General features: G+C 36.6%; 1 protein-coding gene across 2 annotated transcripts in view; it reads right to left on the bottom strand.

Annotated features, from left to right (window-relative positions):
- jarid2b (jumonji and AT-rich interaction domain containing 2b) overlaps nt 1–20,319 on the bottom strand; it is a 188,035-nt gene that overhangs the window by 40,800 nt on the left and 126,916 nt on the right. For both annotated transcript variants that reach the window (XM_087294522.1, NM_001202459.1), the window contains exon 4: nt 6,497–6,666. In XM_087294522.1, coding sequence (XP_087150648.1) covers nt 6,497–6,666 — 170 coding nt within the window. The remainder of the gene's footprint in view (nt 1–6,496; nt 6,667–20,319) is intronic.

Raw genomic sequence — 20,319 nt, 5'->3', positions numbered from 1 at the left:
AAAAAGCATTGTATGTAATATTAGCTTACAAACAAAACAGAAGTTATTTAATTCCAATTGTCTTGCAATTAAGGGGCTAAAATCATCATATTAAGTCCACACTTGTAGAGTATATTCTTTCTCTATATATTATTTCTATAATAAGTACTCTTTTCACATGAATGTAATAACCATGAGCTATTTCAAGCTCTAAAAAAGTCATAAAGTATCATTTAAAGTACCATAAATCTATGCCACGTGGTTTGAGTGCTAATCCAAAGTCCAACTAAAGCTTTATGCACATATTTAAAGCTTAAACTTCTTATACTATATCTTAAAGGTCTCTTTTAGAGTCTTCTCTGTGTGGGTCATGCAAGTTAAGCATCTCAACTGCAAAGTTTGTCAGGACTCCTGTCAGGTTAACAGGTTTTCAAGCAGGTCAAGGTGGATGTCAGTTGACTGGAGGAGGGGGCATTAATAGGTTAGCGTCCTCCATGACAGCCACTATATTCCCTTTGTGACAGCATATGGCAGTATAAATCGCACTAGAGAGCAATGAGTGAGGGGGGCACATTAAAAAAAATAGTCTCCTAGCTGTGGCGGCAGAAATAATGCACAGGGATTACGGATTATATCTCCTCTAATTTACATTCCTGAATGTCTGCAAATCCATTAACCCAGTTTGCCCTATGCTTGAGGAGTCACCGGGAGAATTTAATCAGCCTGCTGCCCCACCACCAAGCCGCACACGTCAGCGCACTTAATTGAATTGAAATCAGCTATCTTTGTTCTTTCGTAGCGCAGCGGCAGTGCAACAGCTTCATGCCGACACACGTGGCCGCGGTTTGAATGTGGCTGCTGCGGGCTGAGACATGTAAAGTATAATAATTTGGGACAGTCATTGATATCCAGTAGATACTGGAACTGAAGTAAGCACTCATGCAAACATTTAAAAGCACATAAAGATACAGTTACAGCTGAATCTGATGTAGCACAGGCAATAGAGGATGCTATTCATTTGCAGGGATCTCCTTTACCTATTTGAGTTCACAGGAGTCTGGCTGTAGTGTGAGGCTGACTTTAAACATTCATTAACCCTGACATACACACTGTATGTCAGGGTTTATGAATGTTTAAAGCCAGACTCACACTACAGCTAGCTTCTCTCAACAACCAGAAAAATAAATTGCTTAGGACTTTGTTTGGCCCAGATACGAGGTTGACGAATGATCTTGACAACATGACTTGTCATAAATCTGTAATAAACATGATTGTAATAATGCCATTTTATTTGTGTCATGAATATTATAAAAATGTAGTTAATATGTTTCTTGACCTTAAATATAGTGATATAAATGTACTTTTTTATTGATTTGTCATTAAATGGCATAAAATATTAAGTAAGCTAAATAAAATGATTTAATAATAATTTATTATTTTGAGTAATGACACTTTTACTGAGAACTTTAAATGATAAAATCAATTGATCTGTTAAAAAAGTGATTAGAAAAATAATGACACAATTGCAATAGTCTCATGACATTTATGTTTATGATAGATTTATGAGAAGGGATGTTGTCCTGGTCATGTTGTCATGTGTCTAAGATATTTCGTGTTGTCACAACTTTAGATATAATATGACGTCTGATATGATATCTAAAACAATATCATCTTTACATTTAAAATGACAAAACTAATCTAATGACAATTATTAATAAGATAAAATATCCTTCATATTCATCTTTTGTGTCATGATTATAAAGATCTCAGGACAGTCTTTTAAAAACTCCTTCAAGTAAAGTGTATCCATTCTGAGCTTCTCTGTGGCACTTTTGATTTGTAGGCCCCACCTACAATCTTAATTATTAACAAGCTGACCAATCATAGATCATATTTTTTTTGAGAGGTGCATGTCAGGATCCACATCAGGGTAAGTTTATGTTTATGAATCTACAACATGCACTCAATGCAGAAGTATAAACTGCCCTTTAGAGCACCCAACATATCGCAAACACACTAGAGACACTGCAATCATCAAATGATAAGATTATGACTATAATTACGTCAGTACTTTCAGTGCAACCAACGTACATATTCATATAAATATATCTAAAAAGGTGTCAAATGAAATTACTATTTTAACACAAAACCTGACTAAAATCATTAAAATTAACGGCATGAAACAAATGATTCCCACTGAATCCAATTTCCAAACTCCTCAAAACATGCCTTTTAAGACATCTACAATGACAAACAATTAACAGACAATCTAAAGGCCACAGAAAATATCACATTTAATCTGATGAGGTTCTTTATAACTCCTAAACCGTCTGCATTGTGTACAGGTATTGAAAGTTTGCGCTCTTGTTGGAGACAATGTGGAAACTCAATAGATAACCATTTTCACATTTTTCGGGCTTGGCAAAAAATACAGCCCTTCTGGTATGAAGTAGAAATAAAAAAAGCTAACTGGAGAAGAATTGGACTACTCATTTATTACATTATACCTTGGGGAAAATACCAGAAACAATTTCAACTATTGACAAATACCTAACTCAAATACTTTTGGTAAGTAGCAGAAAAGCCATAACTCAAAAATGGTTTTAGGTTGATCCTCCAACAGGGGCTTAATGGATAAGAATTGTAAAAGAAATACTGTATGAAGAGACTGACTTTTAAGCTAAAACTTGATTAAAAAAAAGTGCAACAAGTATTGGCAAAAATGAACTATGTCATTATAAACAAGATGTGATAATGTGCTTCAAATGTATCGGGACTTGATAACAACTGCTTTTTTCTTTGTTATTTTCTTTTCGTCCTCTTCTGTTTTTTTTCTAAATACAATTTGAAAAAAAGTAAATAAAAAACGAAAAAAAAAAAAATATCAGGTTAATTTTCATCTGGACGGATGTGTGGATTACTTTAAATTTTTGTATTTTGTAGCACCCATGTATACATGCACGCGCACACACTCTTTCCCCTTAAAAGCGATGTTCTGCAGGGATTTAAATGCTTGTCAGGATTTAAATTGTGAAAACAGAAACAGCTTACGTCAGAGTTTAATTTCAGCATTGTTTCTGCAGCACATTACTTCACATTGCATCAGAACTTGTATACTGTATAACGTAATTCAATGCTTAAAAAAAAAAAAAAAAAAATCTTTCTAAAAACAAAAAGACTCCAAATAATTCTGTTGACACTCCAAAAGCCAGAACTTTGGAGATTATGTCTGCTCAGGACAGAACAATGAAAAAAAAATCTTTTAAGAAGACTTCCAGAGAAATTACTCTACTCAGCAGTCCGGTTAAATACTTACTCTATGTCAGATAAGCACAGCGTTTCACTGGCAGTCAGCCGTAACTGAGCTATTGTAGGACTGCCCATTTGACCCTGGCTATATTTAACCCAGAATCCATTGATCTGTATTTACCCATCCTATCTACCTCCAGCCCTCCGAAAGATCAACACTGTCTGCTCATAACTGCCTCTCTTCTGGTGGATGTAACAGACATGCCAAAGTAAAGAGCCCTCTGGAAGATATTGAATGTCAGGGACTCTTTGAACGATAAAACGACACACTGAGTGATGACAACTTTACACTTCTCATAACACTAGTGTACTGTAAAGCCATTTGGACACAGTTATGCACCATATACATAAACAAAGACAGAGACTAACTCAGCAGGGAAGTATCATCTATAAATAATACTGGTGTATGGTTATTGAGGTGTGGGTCAGTGTCTGTGTGAAAAAAAAAAAAAACGTCTAGGAGAGTCACTGAGAGTTTAGGCTGATACATAACACCCTCAACGAGTGGCTTTGGCCTCTTTATGACCCCACACGCCAAGCCAAGTCAAGTTACGGCCAAGTCTGAGAAGACCTGAGATGACCAGACTAATTAAATAGGGCATAGCATATCTGATAGAACTATCTAATGTTTTATACTAGACAATCAAGGGGTGAAGTGATTGAAAGAGTTCTTTTATTGGAAGTTTGTAACCATAAATCTTGGCTAATGAATGTCTTGTTTTGTTTAGAAAGCATGTTACAGGATATTTCTGGGTTGCTTTTCTGAAATGCCATTCAGGAATGAAAGTTTATACTGAAATAAGGCAGTCTAAGGCAGTCTCCCACAAGGTTTAAGTATTATGTTGTAAAAAATCTAGCCAAAGAATAAACCCAAAGTCCAGAAAGTCCTAATTCTTAAGGTTTTGTATGGTGCAAACGGAACATTCTGCTTCAACATTTTTCCAAACCTTTTACACATCTCAGGATATGCATGAAACAGGAGAATTTTCTTTTTTTAAGCACCAAGTTGAACTACACTCAACTCTTGTGATCCTAGTAAATGAATTTAAAGAGTCAAATAAAGATCCATGTGAAATATTAAAGGACTCACATAAAGTCTACAGACAGAGCACTGAAATAGATTGTTTTCTACTGACATTTGGGTAAATCCAGGCTTGACAGACCTTTAAAAACCATCACATACTATAAGCTGAAAACATTAAATCATTTATGAATGAATTTAAATGAAAATAACTTAAATCTGTCGAATCTACAAGGCTGTAGACTAACCCCGAACTTTCAGATTTGCCTGTTCTGTGGTTAAATATTTAAGCTTTGCTCTGTAGAATAACTATGTACCAACCTTGAAAGCTGGCGGTACCCATAATCCCCTGTGAAAGGTATGGTCTGCTTTACAGAGTAGTGGGTGTATTTGTAAAAGTGTGTGTCCATGACACGTGAGGCTGATAACACGTCTATTATTCAACATGAAAAGGTTGGTGTGATATCGCCTAACTTTCTGAGTCAATGTTTGTGCAGCAAGTGCACTAGAGTTCAGGTGCCATGAAGGCCACCTGTCATGATATCAGACACCAGTGCTGTGGTTCATATAACAGCGATAAAAAAATAACACTTTTCTTAAGCAAACTATAGTGTAATGTGTAAAAGAAATGGTTGAGAAATGTTTAAGTTTTCAAATTCTCTCCAAAAAGTAATGTTCCCCAAGAAACTTTGAGTTTGCTCATTAAACTCCTGTAAAGCATTTGAGATGCAAATAATATGAGCTGGAAGGAAATGTTTATGGCATTGCTAGGTGATTGCTAAGCAGTTGCTAAATGGCAATGCTTATGTACATGTTTCATCAAATGCTAAAACTTAATAGGCATTTCTAGCATACGTTATTGCACTACATAGCCTGTTTTATTGCTGTAGAGACGATTGAGAGCTTAGTGATGATACATTAAAGCTTATTTCCAATATGAGTGATATAAATCAACCCCGGTGTCTCTATGAAAGTCAAAAACTGGACTTAAGCATTAAGTAAAATGGCTTGCCAGATCTTATTGTAAATATAATGCTTAAGTGTGAAAGGGATGCATGCAAAAATGGCTTTCCATATCAGTAAAATAATGGAGTTTAAGTGATGGAGTTTATGGCCTGCCATATTTTGAGAAAAATAATGCTTAAAAGTTAATGCTTGTATAACTTTTTCATATGCCCGGATTATTAAAAAAATATAATTTATAATTTTTTCATAAAAAAATGATGAGTCTTATCGGCATGAGGAGTTATAGCAACAATTTTCAATGCAGAAGGCACATTTTAACCAAATTTGGGCCTTGTAGCATAAACGGCCCAAAAGGAAATTGGTTTCAAGGACAGATTAGTATAACAGCCAACATAACTATATGAGTAAATAACTGTTTTGGGTAACAATAGAGTAATTCGTGGGAAATGTATTACTTTTAAATGTAATGTAAATGTAATGTAATGTGTATTTACACGTGCAAAAGTTGCTCATGTCATCAAAATGTCCATTTGGATGCTCTTAAGGAGTTTATAAAATGCTCAATGCTATGAAAGTGCACAACAATACATTCAAACTCAAATTCATTTCATAAGTGCTGAGTGGTCTGAATCTGTGAAACTTTTAAGCCACACTTGATGTTCAGAGAAATTTAAAGAAGTCTAACTCTGGCAAAACCACAATAATTAACTGTGAACAGCAAATTGTTTAAAGAACATAATTGCTCTGTTCTTTCCATGAAACACAGGGAAGCCAAAACAAAACACAGCGTGCCATTTAGTTTATCGAAACAGCCTCAACTATAACTCCTAATACTTTCCAAAAGAGCCGTGTCATAAACTTGGAAAATTCAGCAACTCGTTTTTCATCCAAGCAGTTGCAATTTATTGCTATACTAAGGAGCAATGACACATTTATAAGACATTAAACAGAATCCAGTGTGTTATGCCATGTTAAGTCCCCAACTTGAACCAAAATGGTGCATTGCTGTTTGCCATAACAGTAAGAATACTGTGGTGCTGTTCAATAGAGACTAAAATCATCCAGAAATGTATTTCAATGAACAAAAAAATAAAAAAATAAAAATTAAACCAAATTTAAATTAAAACTAATAAAAAATAAAATAAAAATTTAATAACAATATTATTTGTTCTATAACACAACTCTGAATGTTTAGCAAGGTAATGAAAAACGAAGCAATACCTCGTAGGCATATGAAGGTGAGGAAGTCTTCTGTCTTGGGTTTGCGTCTGGAGAGGAATGTGATGTGTGTGAGCGGTGTGGGCAGAGAGGGGTCAGCCATCTTCACTGGTGTGTTGCTGGGAGAGTTGGGTTGAGACTGAGCAAACTTCCTCTGTGCATGCAGTCTGGGCCTGAACAGAAAAAAAAGAGAAAACAATAGATTTTAAATACACTTGCCCTCTATATTATATAACAAATACTTAATGTATACATTGCTTAAATGCATTGTATTAATCCTTTTGGGACTCAAGTAATACCCGGAGCAACAAATTTCTCTTAGTGCATTTGTTCTCATGATGCTAAAACTACACTGCCTGTTGCCATGACTAATTTTGTCTATCTGGATCCAATTCAAACACGTTTTTGGTCTGATTAGCAGACAAGAGCAGCTATTTATAATAATCATTTAAATGTTGATCACTGAATTGAGCACTAAAACGATACAGTCTACAAAAACTGTTTTTTTTTTTTTTGTTTTTTATTAACACGTTTAATCTTCTACTGATAACATGTAAAAATGCAATCTTAAACAGATAGTTCACCCAAACATCTTTTTTACATGCACTCTCATAATGCAGTTATAGTGGAATGTTGGCAATATTCAGACTAAACTTTACCTCATGGAAGCACAATACTTCATACAGTTCTTGATCAACCTATTACAACAAAGTTCATTTTCATAGTATTCATAATCGCATTAAACTGTGTGACATGGGCCAGTCTTAATTGCAATAAGCAGGTTTGCAGTTTTAGCAAAGTGCATTTAACCAGGCAGAGTGCAAAGCAGTTGATGAGATATCCATCATGGTATTAAATAACCATCCATAGAAATGTGTTTGTATTTAATGAAACTAAAATAAAACAGAGACCATTAAATGCTGGTGTAAAAAATCTTAAAGTAAGGTAAACATAACTACACTTTTTAGCAAATAATCAAAATAATGAAAGTTGCATGTAAACTGGAGGATGTGTCCTTGCCATGTAAAACAAATTCATGATAAATCATTTTATCTGCAAAAAAAAGTGTCAGCATGTATGGGCAGGGCTTACATTAACCAGCACAGAGTTGCCTACATCTGAGAGCATTTTAGTTAAGCAGTTTAACTTCTTTCATGTATGTTGGACTGCATTTTCTGTTGATAAACTGGCTGCGATATCCAGTTTGCAATCCTAACTGAGATTTTTTGCATGTTTTTGATCAACAACCAATTCTGTCATTAACACAATGTATGTAATCTTTGGATACACGGGTCAGAATCCTCATTTGAAAATTGTAAATGGATTGTTTTCATTTTTATAGATGCACAAAAAAATAAATAAAAAAAACTGCATGCCTTAATAAATCAAAGCAAGCACAGGCTAAATGTTCTCTCTGCCTTCTGTAGTCTACACTTCTTCTTCATGCAGCTCACTGAAGTGCTGCCATTTTGATAATTAAATGAATTCGAATGTTCTGTGGTTTGTGCTGCTGTAGGAGCATGTTAAAGGGATGTTTAAATATAAAATATGTATATTAGGCTACATTTAAGACTTAGCCTAGGCTATTTCTGTAGCTCAATGTTTAGTGTGATCTCTGAGTGAATGACGCGTGTGCTTCAGTGTAGTGCAGAATAGCACAGTAATTAAACACAGGAACACTATTTGTGGTGGTAATAGTTCATATTGTGACTTTCTTCCTTCTTATCAACAATTGAATTCAGATCCGCCACATCAGCAGCACCACCGATTGCTATGTCTCAGTGTTAATATGAAGAGTGCACAGTTGCATTGCACTTGCATATATTGCATTTTCAAACAGGTCCATGATACTTCAAATACTTAAAATTTGGTGACATATTGTTTTCTTTTTTTTCTTTTACCGAGTTGGTAACAACCCAGCAGACACAATTTATCATAAGACATTAATATTAGGTTAGATTTAGGTCACCAGCATCTAAGGACAATGTTATTTTGACGTCAAATAATGACGTCAAATGACATTGATATTTGGTTGATTTTAGGTTGTGTTGGAAAGTAATCCAAATCCAACGTCGAGCCAATATCTTAAACCAACGTCACATTGACGTCAAATACTTACATATTTTTGTCAGGTATGGCAACCAAAATCCAACATTATATTGGCAATATCCAAACAATGTCAAGCTGTAACATCATTAGACATTGATATTTGGTTGTTTTTAGGTTGCGTTGGAAAGTAACGAAAATGTAACGTCTGTCTGACATTGAACATTGATGTCAATCTGACGTTGAAATGCAACGTCCCACGATGATGGGGTACAATGTCAAACTAATGTCATTTTGACATCCGGTGCCTGCTGGAAAAGTTCTGGGTCTTGTGACAAGATGAAATCCTATTGTGATCAAGTTACTCTTACTTTGATTACTGGAGCACATGTAAACACAGTGACTGAATTTACGCCCATACATATGTCATTATGCAACAGTAAGCTTGCACTTGGATTAAAGATATGCTAAACTGTTGTCCTTCCCACTTTAGCACTTCCATTGTTTAGCCTCTAATTACCAAAGACTTTGCAATGTAATTAAGTTCTCCATTACGCATTGTGAAGACTTCAACACTATGGATAAATCAAGCCACTAATTTCTAGGCCTCTCACTCAATGCAGTTTCTCTATTTGAAGATGTCTAACTGATTCTACAACTCAGTTTAGCTCTCCCAAGGAAACTGCGAGAAATACTAAAAAACTGTGGAAAGTCATACGTCTCAATTTCTCCTCCTCCACGTGCTGCCAGTGGAAGCATGCGTGTACGCACTTTCCGTTTCAGCTGCATTTCATCATTTTACCCACACGCACTCCCTTTGGTCCACGCCTGATGTTTTCTGCCAAATATGTTCTCCCCACACAGAATTAAAGAAAATCAGGGGGATGGGTAAAAGACAAACACCATTCACTCCTGTACAAATTAATCTCATTCAATCAGAGGGCCGTGCCTGAGATGGCTTGCCAAACCCCAGCAGCTTTGACGGAGCTGCAACGGCATTGCTAATCAATTCTCACCAGTGCTGTGTTCAGCAGACAGATTGTTTCTCTCTTTTTTTTCATTTTTCAGTCTTTTATGAATTTGACTGATGGCATGAGTGCCTATGTTATGCCACTAAAAAATAAAAATAAAAAGGAACTGCCAAAAATGCTACTACTCCTGCCGATTCTGTTTATTTTGCTCCCACTAAAAACATACATTCTGAAAGAAAGTTGTACTTAAACAGTTTGTGCTTTAAAAAGGAAAAACAAGGGATCAGCAGGTAACAATAGTCTATTATAATCATTCAGGGTGGCAGTACACTTAAATAAGAACTTCATATACACTGTAAACAAAAGCAGTTTCTTACTATTTTGAATGTGAATTATGCTGGTAACTTTTTCATTCCAGATGGCTCTTGTTATTACAAATATACGCGCATGAGAAAAACTCAGGAAGGCTAACATTAACTAAACCAACCTTCTGTCTGTGCCATGTTAAATTTTTTGCAAGCTTTGTACTGACTTGCTAAAAAGAACAGCAAATATGAATACAATCTGTCATTGACATTGCTGTTGGATGCCGATTCAAAACCCTTAATCTCCAAGAAAAAATGTATTAATAAAAAAATCTATTTAGGGCCTGACTAAATCAATCATCAATGGCTGACACCCTGGTTTGCTGTGTTATAGTCTATTGCTTAAAGGTTTTTGCACGCTAAATCTGACACTTTTCCCCATAATTTTTGCACGTTAAAAAATATACTTGAACTCAGGTTGTATGAATCGTATTGACATACTGCCTCCGAAAATTTCTTCCACCATTAAAAATTCAAACGGGGTTTAATCTGCTATTCTATTCGAAAAAAAAGTGCATGGTCTGCTTTTAGTCCATTGCTTCGACATGTCAACGCAGCCGATATCTATTATCATGTCTATAGGTACTGCCAGTCTCTGTTCAGGATTTGTTTACCAACGTGAATGTGTGAAGTATCACAAGAAATATTTTAAAATTCCACTGATTTCATTTTAATGGATTTATACACTTTGTACTCAGTGTGAAAGGCTTGTTTATGTGACAAATCTTTCACATATGAATACAAAAAAAAAAAAAAAAGGATATAAAAAAATTTCAGACTTCAGTGGGCAAAGACCTTAAGTCCTAATTCAACAGATCTGAACCAGCTAAGAGAAGGTGGAGATAAACTCTTTATGAGTGGTTTATCAAGTGGCCCACTAAGAGCAGGATTAAATGCTCCTGGTCAAAAATAATTGAACTATTATAGCACATAATGAGATTTTATTTCAAAATGAATATATTGGAATGCAAAAAAAATTAATGAGTGAAATACCCAATGAAAAATGAGTGAAATACCCAACCAGACCTGACTATAAACAAACAAAAAATATTGTGGACTCCAGTGGACACGTGTTATATTGCATAAAGTCACAGTTAACCTACTAATCAGCATCTCCCATTGAAATAGCTCCACACCCAAACATTGACATTAATTAATGACATAACACAGGCAAAAAGTTCATCGGACCATTGGAGATTGCTACTCTAGATGACAACTGAGTGAGATTTCAGCCAAAAAACACAATCATAAAAAAACCCTAGCCTTTAAATGTTGCTGCTAGATATTCAACGGAGCACTTAAAGCTGGCCAACTGCGCCATTACTTATTGATTGCTAAAGTGTTTCAAGCAGGGGTTTAACCTCATTTAGATTGGTCCAGGGGAGGAGTTATAATTCACAGGAGAAATAAAGAAAACAATCTCTTTTTCTGACCAAGGTTTTCATAAGAAGCCTAAACATTTTTTGGAATTGAGAACTGCTACTTTAGAAGTATTAGCTTAGCTCTAGAGAAGCTCTGATGCAGCTGTGCAGGGAAAAAAAGGATCCATTAAAACAACGAAGGATGTCGTCACGGTTCATCGAGTCAGTCTAGACTGCTCTGAATCTCAAAGATGGTCTGCTTTTATTGGACAATTTATCCTATCTGTTCCTCATTACAGGGTATAATGGCTAACTGTTTGGCATGCAAGTATCCGGTGACAGAGATGGAAATGCATGCTGGGATAGCTGTCTAGATGTACTGTAGCGTAATCCCTACACACTACACAGAGAGCACTTTTACAACTTAATGCATGTCTGTCACCACATCTGTACAGTCTACATACAGACTCATATGATTTAAGCTCAAACAGACTAGGGAGACATACAATACAGTTGTCAAACCGGAATGGGAAAAGTCCTGGGAAAACACTTTGGAATTGCAGCTTTCCTACAATGTTGTCTAAGATGGAATACTGTAAACCGTTGATTAAAAAAAAAAAAAAAAAAAAGTTTATCATCAAATTAAAAGGAACAGATCAGATGATGTGTAGGAGGTTACCTTAGCTACCTCGTTTGACAGTATGCACAGCACATAAACAAGTTTTAGAGAGTCCCAGTGTTTTGAAGCTCTGCATATTTTCCCATGACTATTTGCAGAGGTTGCGGCTGTCCCCAATTATAGCGTGTCTGAACAAATTAACGGCTCCTTCCAAATAAAGCTAGGCTCTAAATGTTTCAACATCAAAACTCTCCTGTCAACCAGGAAAGTATGATATATATATATATATATATATATATATATATATATATATATATATATATATATATATATATATATATATATATATATATATGATATATATTGAATGTTCTGAGAGAGGGAGTCTGTAAATTGCAACATGACTGATGGAGGGTGGAGATGGGATCCAACCACATCCTCCAGACAGGATGGGTAAAGAGGGGCCATCAGATTGACTGCTCTGGGCCATTCCGGTTCCGCTATTCTTATCCTTCCTCAATGAGTAAGAGACACTGCAACACAATAGCCCCATGGAGCTTCCCAGCCTGTGCACTCCTTAATGGGACAGATATGGGTTCTCTTACAATGCCAGTCTTTTAACAAGAGGCTCATGCATAATTTACAGCTGATAAAAACCACAACGAGCTAAGGTCACTCCAGGAACCAGGGCTCTGATCCTATTACCATTGAGCTCGTGGAGGCCAAAAACCCATGATGAAGAGCAGCGACTGAGGTCAAGTTTAAAGGGTACAGGATTCATTTATGTAAATCTCTCTAAGGTTGCAGAATGGTATGAATAGGGATGATTAGAAGACATCCCAGAGTGTATCTACATCCAAAGGGACAAGTTCCAATACCTGGCTACAAATTCTGCCTCAGTAATAAAAATATCTACCATAAATTTTATTCAGTTGTAACATGTTTTACTTCATCAAGAGTTTTCAAGACCCCCTGCACCAATATCTATACAGTTTAAGATTTATACATTGTAAATCTGTTTATAGGTTTTAAGGTAGTCCACGTCTAAATTACTCTACTTAAGCCTTAAATTGCTACCTTCAACTGAATAGTCTACTTTTTTTAGGTCTTGCCTCAAAATCAACTTATCCACATTCAAATTTGACTCACATTATTATTATTATACTGGTTAAAACTTCGACCTACAGTTCCAATCTATATACCTTCAAATGTTCCTTAAGTTTCAGTTCCAGTCTTTAGTTTTTAATGTCTAAACTTCCAAACTGATTTACAAGTTCGTTCAGACAAACCTGCATGATAACCAGCCTCAAGTTTTTAATATATTTGCATTCAAAAGACAAAGTCATAATTTCTTCCTATAATTTTTTGTTTTTACTTCTGTTTCCAGATTATCTCTCCTTTTTATCTGTGTGAGAAGATGTGCCTTGTATAGAGTAGCAACAATGAGGTTAGAATAAACTAGGCCTTATAAAGATCAGCGCAGCGGGCCAAGTTGTGGAGAAAACCAGACAGAAGTGGAGTGGTTAAGGTGGAGAAGGAACAGTCAAGTAAAACAACCAAAAGGGGAATAAAGCAAGGACCTGCTGGGAGGTGCAAAAAGAGGGATTATTGCAGGATGTCCCGATTCATCCACCTCTAATCCCTATGCCTCACCCTTCAAAGAACGGTTAGCTCTGGTGTTATATGTGAAGTCTTCTATGTCATTAATTAGCTTTCAGAACATCAGCAAGAGCAAGTAGTTGGGTTAGCCCTATCAGAAAGCAAAAAGAAACAGTAACTGGATCCTTGGGATTTATTGGCTGTTAGCAAGGGGAGGGGGTGACAAAATACTTTAGCAATATTTAAGGGCATACTCACACTATATTGTTTCCTTGAACCGTGCTAAAGCGTGACTGCATGTTTTAGCTGTTTCGGATGCAGTGACATGCAGTCATCATTCCACACATATTAGGAGGTCTGCTGAAGGTGCAGCTAACGTGCAGCAAAGGTTTTGTGTCTTTAATAAACTATGACAGTTTGTGCTCAATGAAAAGAAAGAATGATTAATAAATCCATATGAAACAGTCCCTTAAAAAGGATGTCGCGTCTTCAGTTTTCTGCTTAGGCATGCTTTGCACTACAAGCCGCACCAAAGCCCAACCAAACCGGTCTCTGGCACACCTCTTCCAACCGGGCCAGAGCTGGCCAACTGAGCACTCTTACTTGTCAAATGAATCAGGAAACGTGCCTGGGCATGGTTCGGATAGCACAGTGTGAATGCACCCTAAATCGCTTTGCTTTACAAGCAACAGCTGTTATGACTGAAATGAACAAGATTTATAATATTCATAAATAGCCCTGATTTATTTTCAATGCTCCTTAATCAAACATAAGCACACACATACATATGACATTAATTTTAAATTTTTGCTTTATATCCAATAACATAAACCATGTTTGAGCTTAATCAGCTGCATGTAGAGAAGTTGACTTTTAACGTATCTGCCTCTAATCCCAATCTTTAACACTAAACAGTTGAAGCTGTCACACCTGTATACACACTAAAGAACCTATTAAACACAAGCCTCATTCTAAGTGGACAAGTGCCCAGATCCCTGCTGGTTTGATCTCTAGTAACATGATCTCCCTCCGCAGTTATGAGAATGCAACGTAACGATAAAGTAAGACAGGTATAGCAAGTCCTCTGGAACTCTGCTGAATGCTTGAACACTCTAGTTTGTGGGGTCACTTTTGGAGGTTGACATTCCTCTGAAAGAGTACCAAACTGTGTCGGACAGGAGGAGGAGTTGGAGGGCTTCCACAAACAAAAGCACATTGGTGGCGCCAGGGGTAAAAGGGACGACCCCTCCGGTGTCAGCACCTCCCCCCACACCCCAGATCCCGGAGCATCAAAGCATTCCACAGCGGCTGGAGTCACTCCTAATCTCAGCAGCAGGCTCTGGCTCTCTCCGGATCAGATGAGTGGAGTAGGGGAGAAGCTCACAGAGAGGGAGAAAGAGATGAATGATTGCAGGAGAGAGATGGATGGAGCCATGAAGTGAGGGCAGGCACTGACAGACCCCAGGGGCAGAGATGTTTGAGTTTTAGGAAGGGAGCGAGGGGAGGAGGGGTGTATATAAACCCTTTGTGTGCAACACTGATTCATTTGGTCTTTTTTCCGTCGTGTACATGTATTAACATGGAGGCAACGTTGAGATAACAGGATCGGTATCCTACCCTTATGAATCCAACAAAGTAATATATGAAAAAATGCTGGAATACATAGTAAATAAAGGCATCTTTTGATGCGTTGGTATGAATACAACTTAAACTTGTCTGAACGGGTATATAAAGTATTTTATTCCACTGCACGGGGGTATGTTTCAGCACGGCTCGATTCATTCACCTTGGTTTTGCTTGACTCGATTTGCATTTCTACTTTAGATTACTATTGCTTAAAGTGGATAAAATAGTCTCTAATCTGGCTGGATCCACTCCTTGGATAACAATGATAACAATCTACTGACCACAATGATGCCATTTCAGGTGTATATATGTCACGTTTTGGTAATGGTAAGGCTCACTTAAACCTCACCTTAAAAAAGCACCAGGTACTAGGTACAGAATGTAGAGGAAAAGCCCCCCAAAATGGGCCACACCAAAACACACAATGCCATTCAGTGGAACAGTGTCTTATATGGCAAAAATGTAACTTGGACCTTGACTTAAAGACTAGGGGTGTTTTCACACTTGCCTTATTTAGATCGGCTAAATCACACTACAGTTTGTTTTCCCTCTTTGTGCGGTTAGTTTGGGAATGTAGCAAGTGCATTAAAGTGTGCACCAAAAGCAGACCAAAAATAATAATAAAATGTACCGAGACCTCCTTAAAGTGGTGGTCTTTGTATAGAAGGGGTGTCCAAACTCAGTCCTGGAGGGCCGGTGTCCTGCAGACTTTAGCTCCAACACACCTGCAAGGATGTTTCTAGGCTGCCTAGTAAGAGCTTGATTAGCTAGGCCAGCTGTGTTTGATTGGGGTTGGAACTAAACTTTGCAGGACACCGGCCCTCCAGGAACGAGTCTGCACATCTGTGCTGTACCGTTTCAAACAAACCCTGCAGCGGTTCGTTTGTGATAAGAACATGATACAAAGTAGAAAAGACCCAAACACAAAAAGTACTGTGCCTTTTTGAACTAATCCAGCTGCTATACATTATGGGATGTGGAAAAAAATATTTGTTGACAGCGCTTCACCAACAATTTTAAACAGAGAGGGAGAGAGGGGGAAAACATTAAATGATTCGTTGTTGGTAATATTTCCAAAAGATGACCAGTTTAGCTAAATTAATTCACACCTCCTCCTAAAGTGACTTGCAATGAGCCTTTGCCGTTTGCAATGCATTAAAACATTGTTTTCCAGCCCCAGCTGCACTTCATTCTCAAAATGTGCAGTTCATCTAAAGTGATGTATACAAACTATATACAGTAGTATACTATGACCAGGGATACAATCAGCCAGCGCAGTTGTCCATCCATGGTCAAAGTGACATTTTGTGTCTGCTGGTTTGTTTACTTGCGAGAGTTCCATTGGCATTTTCCCACACGGTAATTCTGACCAATTGAGCTAACAAATACGTTTAATAACATCTGGCTGATGAGTGATGTGGATTTTGTCACATGACTGCATTTTGGTTCTTTTCAACAGGTTCGGACCAAAGCAACCAGTGTGGTGTCAATTAACAGCAGGAAAATGCTACATCATATCATTTGTTAGCCTTGCTAAGGACAAAATGAACCAAACCACAGATGTGAAAGCACCCTTACTTAACTGACAAATCCTATAATCTTTTGATATACTCATAGCGGCCAATGACAATATGACATAACTCCAGAAGAGACACTCATGGTCCTCAACATACAGCATTTGTTGGAGTAAAATGCAGTTTATCTGATTTGTATTTTTAGAACTAAACAAATCCTGCAGATTGACTGTGAGCTTTGAGATTGTTTACTTTAAATCTACTCATTCAGATCTGTTCAGTACACATCTCATCATAGTTAAATCAGTCTTCCGTCTATGCTATTGGCTTTACTATAAGTGCTTGGATAGACAAACACAAACACCTGTCAATCAAAAAAATTCAACAGCATACAAAGCATAAATACATTCGAGAACTGGTGGAAGGAGCACTGAATTTCAATGACTTTGCTTTATTATCTGATGGGATAAGACTGAGACTATTCAAACACTGCTGACCAACATAACACAATCGGCTGACTCATGTTTAACTACTATTCAAATATGCCCATAAATAGATCTTATTCTGAAACCTCTGTGTATTGTGAGGAGAGACAGATATTAATTTAGATTAACCTGTATATTTCTTGTGAATCTCAAAGACAAGGAAGCAATTTACTTGCATTTTAACATTCTATTTGAACATAAAAGTCAATAACATGGCCTAATGAAGAAAATTAACTGCATTTTTTCTTCTTTATTTGAAGTTCCTTCCCAAGGCATGCAGACCCTCATAATAGGGCTATGATTAATAGTGGTCATTTTTTGAAATCACATTATTTTCCTAATAATTTATCACATCAAATAAACATTTAATGGTAACATAACAGCTGTAACTTAAACTATTCATACAACTATGTTCCCAGACCGAGAAAGGTGAAAAGTACTGCAAGACAAATAGGTATGGGCCCACTTTCTGTAAAGTCAAACATCTTTCATTCTCTTGCTGGCTTGCTGTTTCTCGTACACATGCTATTTCTCACTCTCTCTCTTTTTCCTGCGCTCCATTACAGCTAAACAGCTCCAGATGGGCCACATGGTCCTGATAAAGTCTCCCAGCAGCCTCTGCCAGTGTGGAGCAGCTGGCTCTGAGAGCGTCGTGAGGAGCCAGAGGCACATGTGCCGAGCAGCCCACAGCGGCCAGGAGAGCGCACAGGGATCCCTGATTCTGGGTCATTCATGAGCCTGCTCCAATAAACTGTGCTGAAATGATAATCGCTACAAAACGATGACAAAGCAGAAGCACAGAAAGCAGGTTGGGGTGGAGGGTAAATAAAATAAACAGGGTAGATATTTGTAAAGTTTTTTTTATTTTTGTCTAATTACAAAACTGAGGTTGGAAGTAAAGTTGTAAAATAATGTGTCAAAATATTGTTTATTTGATTAAATAAAAATGTGCAAAGTAATGATTTGAGTCGCAAAACATCAAACACTGGCAAACAACACAGTGATACTTATGTAATGTAATGTGTTAGGATATTTTTTATAAAAATGCACTGACATATACAAATTATATATTAACCTGTCCCATTAAATGATCCAACTGTAAGAACTGATTTACAAAAATGAATAAACATTGAAGAATTTTTTCTTCAATTTGATTTTTGAAGAATGATATCTTCAATGTGATGACGACAATTCTTTTCAGCAGCCTTTACAATAAATGCATCGCTGCTTTGGAACATAATAAATGTATTTTACAACTATTTTGTTAATTTAGGTGATATTCAACAAAAGAATTAGGTCATTTATTTGATTTATTATTTAGCTATTGATTTCTATAGTATTTTAGCATCCATATCATTACATAGCAAGCATTAAAAATTTTTTTTATTGTGTTCCAAGAGAACAAGGTCTACATTTGATGGCGAGCAATTGATTTCGAGTAAATGATAATTAAATATTTTTTGAGATGAATAATACCTTTGATTTTACCTTTGAGTCCAACTTTATTTAGGTGGGAGTCTCGAGTGGCGAAAGAGGGAAGGGTTTGTATAAAAAGGAGAGTTTTAGTATGTGGACTACAGCTGATTTCCACACTGGCAACACAAACACAGATGCAGGGCAGGGCAGGTAGACAGCGATTCGGAGAGGAGCATTTACAGTGGATCTAAGAGCTGTGTGGAAGTGGAGGCTTTTCAGTCCATAGTATTGTAGTGATATTATTGTAAACTTGGTAACCAAATTAATTTCGACTAAGGTATGTCTTTAAAAACTGAAAGAGTTCTGCTGACGATACCAACAAACTTTGCCATTTGAATAAACAAACAAAGAACATTGATCACACACTAACCAAATCCATAGAGACAGGATAATCAACACGAAGTGGAACTGCGTCTATTTTAAAAGAAGACGAGTAGCAAATCCAGATTTCACTAATTCCAGATTTGTAAAGCTCTCGGGTAAAAAATGTTCCTTTCAAACGTATTTTTGTGACATGTTAGCAGACCACTGTAATCCACAAATGTGGGTCCACATGCGAGTTGTGCTCTCATCATGGGGAAATGGAAACAAAACCTTTGTTGCGGCACATTTATAACCCATATCCCAAAACAATTCTTCTTCAACTTGTTGGAATTATGGTTGGCAGCAAAACGGGGCGTCTCTCTGAATACTGTAACAGGTGAAAGGAGTCTTTAAAGCTATATCATACATAATAATGAAGTTGCATCTCGTTCACAGTAGAGCGCTCTGATTGGTTCGAACCAATTCTTTCTCATGAATACTCAGTGATGTCACTTTGTGCCAAACAGTACAGACAGTCAATCTCCACGCTAGAATTTACACAATGTATTATAGCCGTGACATTGTGAATTTGCTTTACGTGGACGTAAATATGTCCCATGTTTTTGCAACGTGGGACATATATATGACTGTCAACATCTCAAATAAATGCTTTTTGGTGTTTCATGACCCTTTAAATGACGATTTGAGGCTCAAACATGTTTTATAAACAAATATTATTTACTTATTTTTTTAAAAACGGCTGTGCTACTTGCAATTTGAAACAACAACTTTGCTAAAATAAAAGATCAAAAGAACATTTTATATAAAATTCTTAAAATCGGTATAAATGTCTTTATTTTTTTTACTATAATTTCTATTTCTTTTAACGCATCCTTGCCAAATATTTTTTTTTTGCTTAAAAAAAAATAGAGTTATGGAATATAAATATTAATTTCAGAATAGAGAAAGCTGAAACAGCCTGTATTAGTACAGAAACATCTTTTCTGACCCTGACCTGGAAAATAAATGGATTTGATTCCGGTGTTTCTCCCCGAACATGACATTTGGACCTGCAAATACACTCTAACTAATTTCCTATATTGCTTTCCTGCCTACCTGAATCAAGTTCTCTGGTCAGAAGCCTGAAAGATGCTTTGGTATTGGATTGACCTTTAATGTTGAACCCTGCTTCTCTGCCTCCATATATCAGCTCATTATTCAGGTGAGTCCAAAGACGTGAGGTCACAAAGGTCATGAAGAAAAACACACAAATCTGACCCCTCAAATGTCACCATTTATCACATGAAATACAGCTATGGAATTAGCATGCACTTTAAAAGAAAAAAGTATAGATTTCATTTCTTTTTTTTTTCGCAACACAAAGGCCTTAGCAGCTAAACACATGAGAGATTCAATTATTAAGGTAGATATGTTTAAGCCATCATGTTTTTGCTTAAGTGC

This window comes from Danio rerio, chromosome 19, assembly GCF_052040795.2.
Source record: "Danio rerio strain M-AB ecotype USA chromosome 19, GRCz13ab, whole genome shotgun sequence".
Lineage (NCBI taxonomy): Eukaryota > Metazoa > Chordata > Actinopteri > Cypriniformes > Danionidae > Danio > Danio rerio.
Note: the sequence above shows the minus strand (reverse complement) of the source record. Positions and strands in the feature narration are given on the sequence as shown.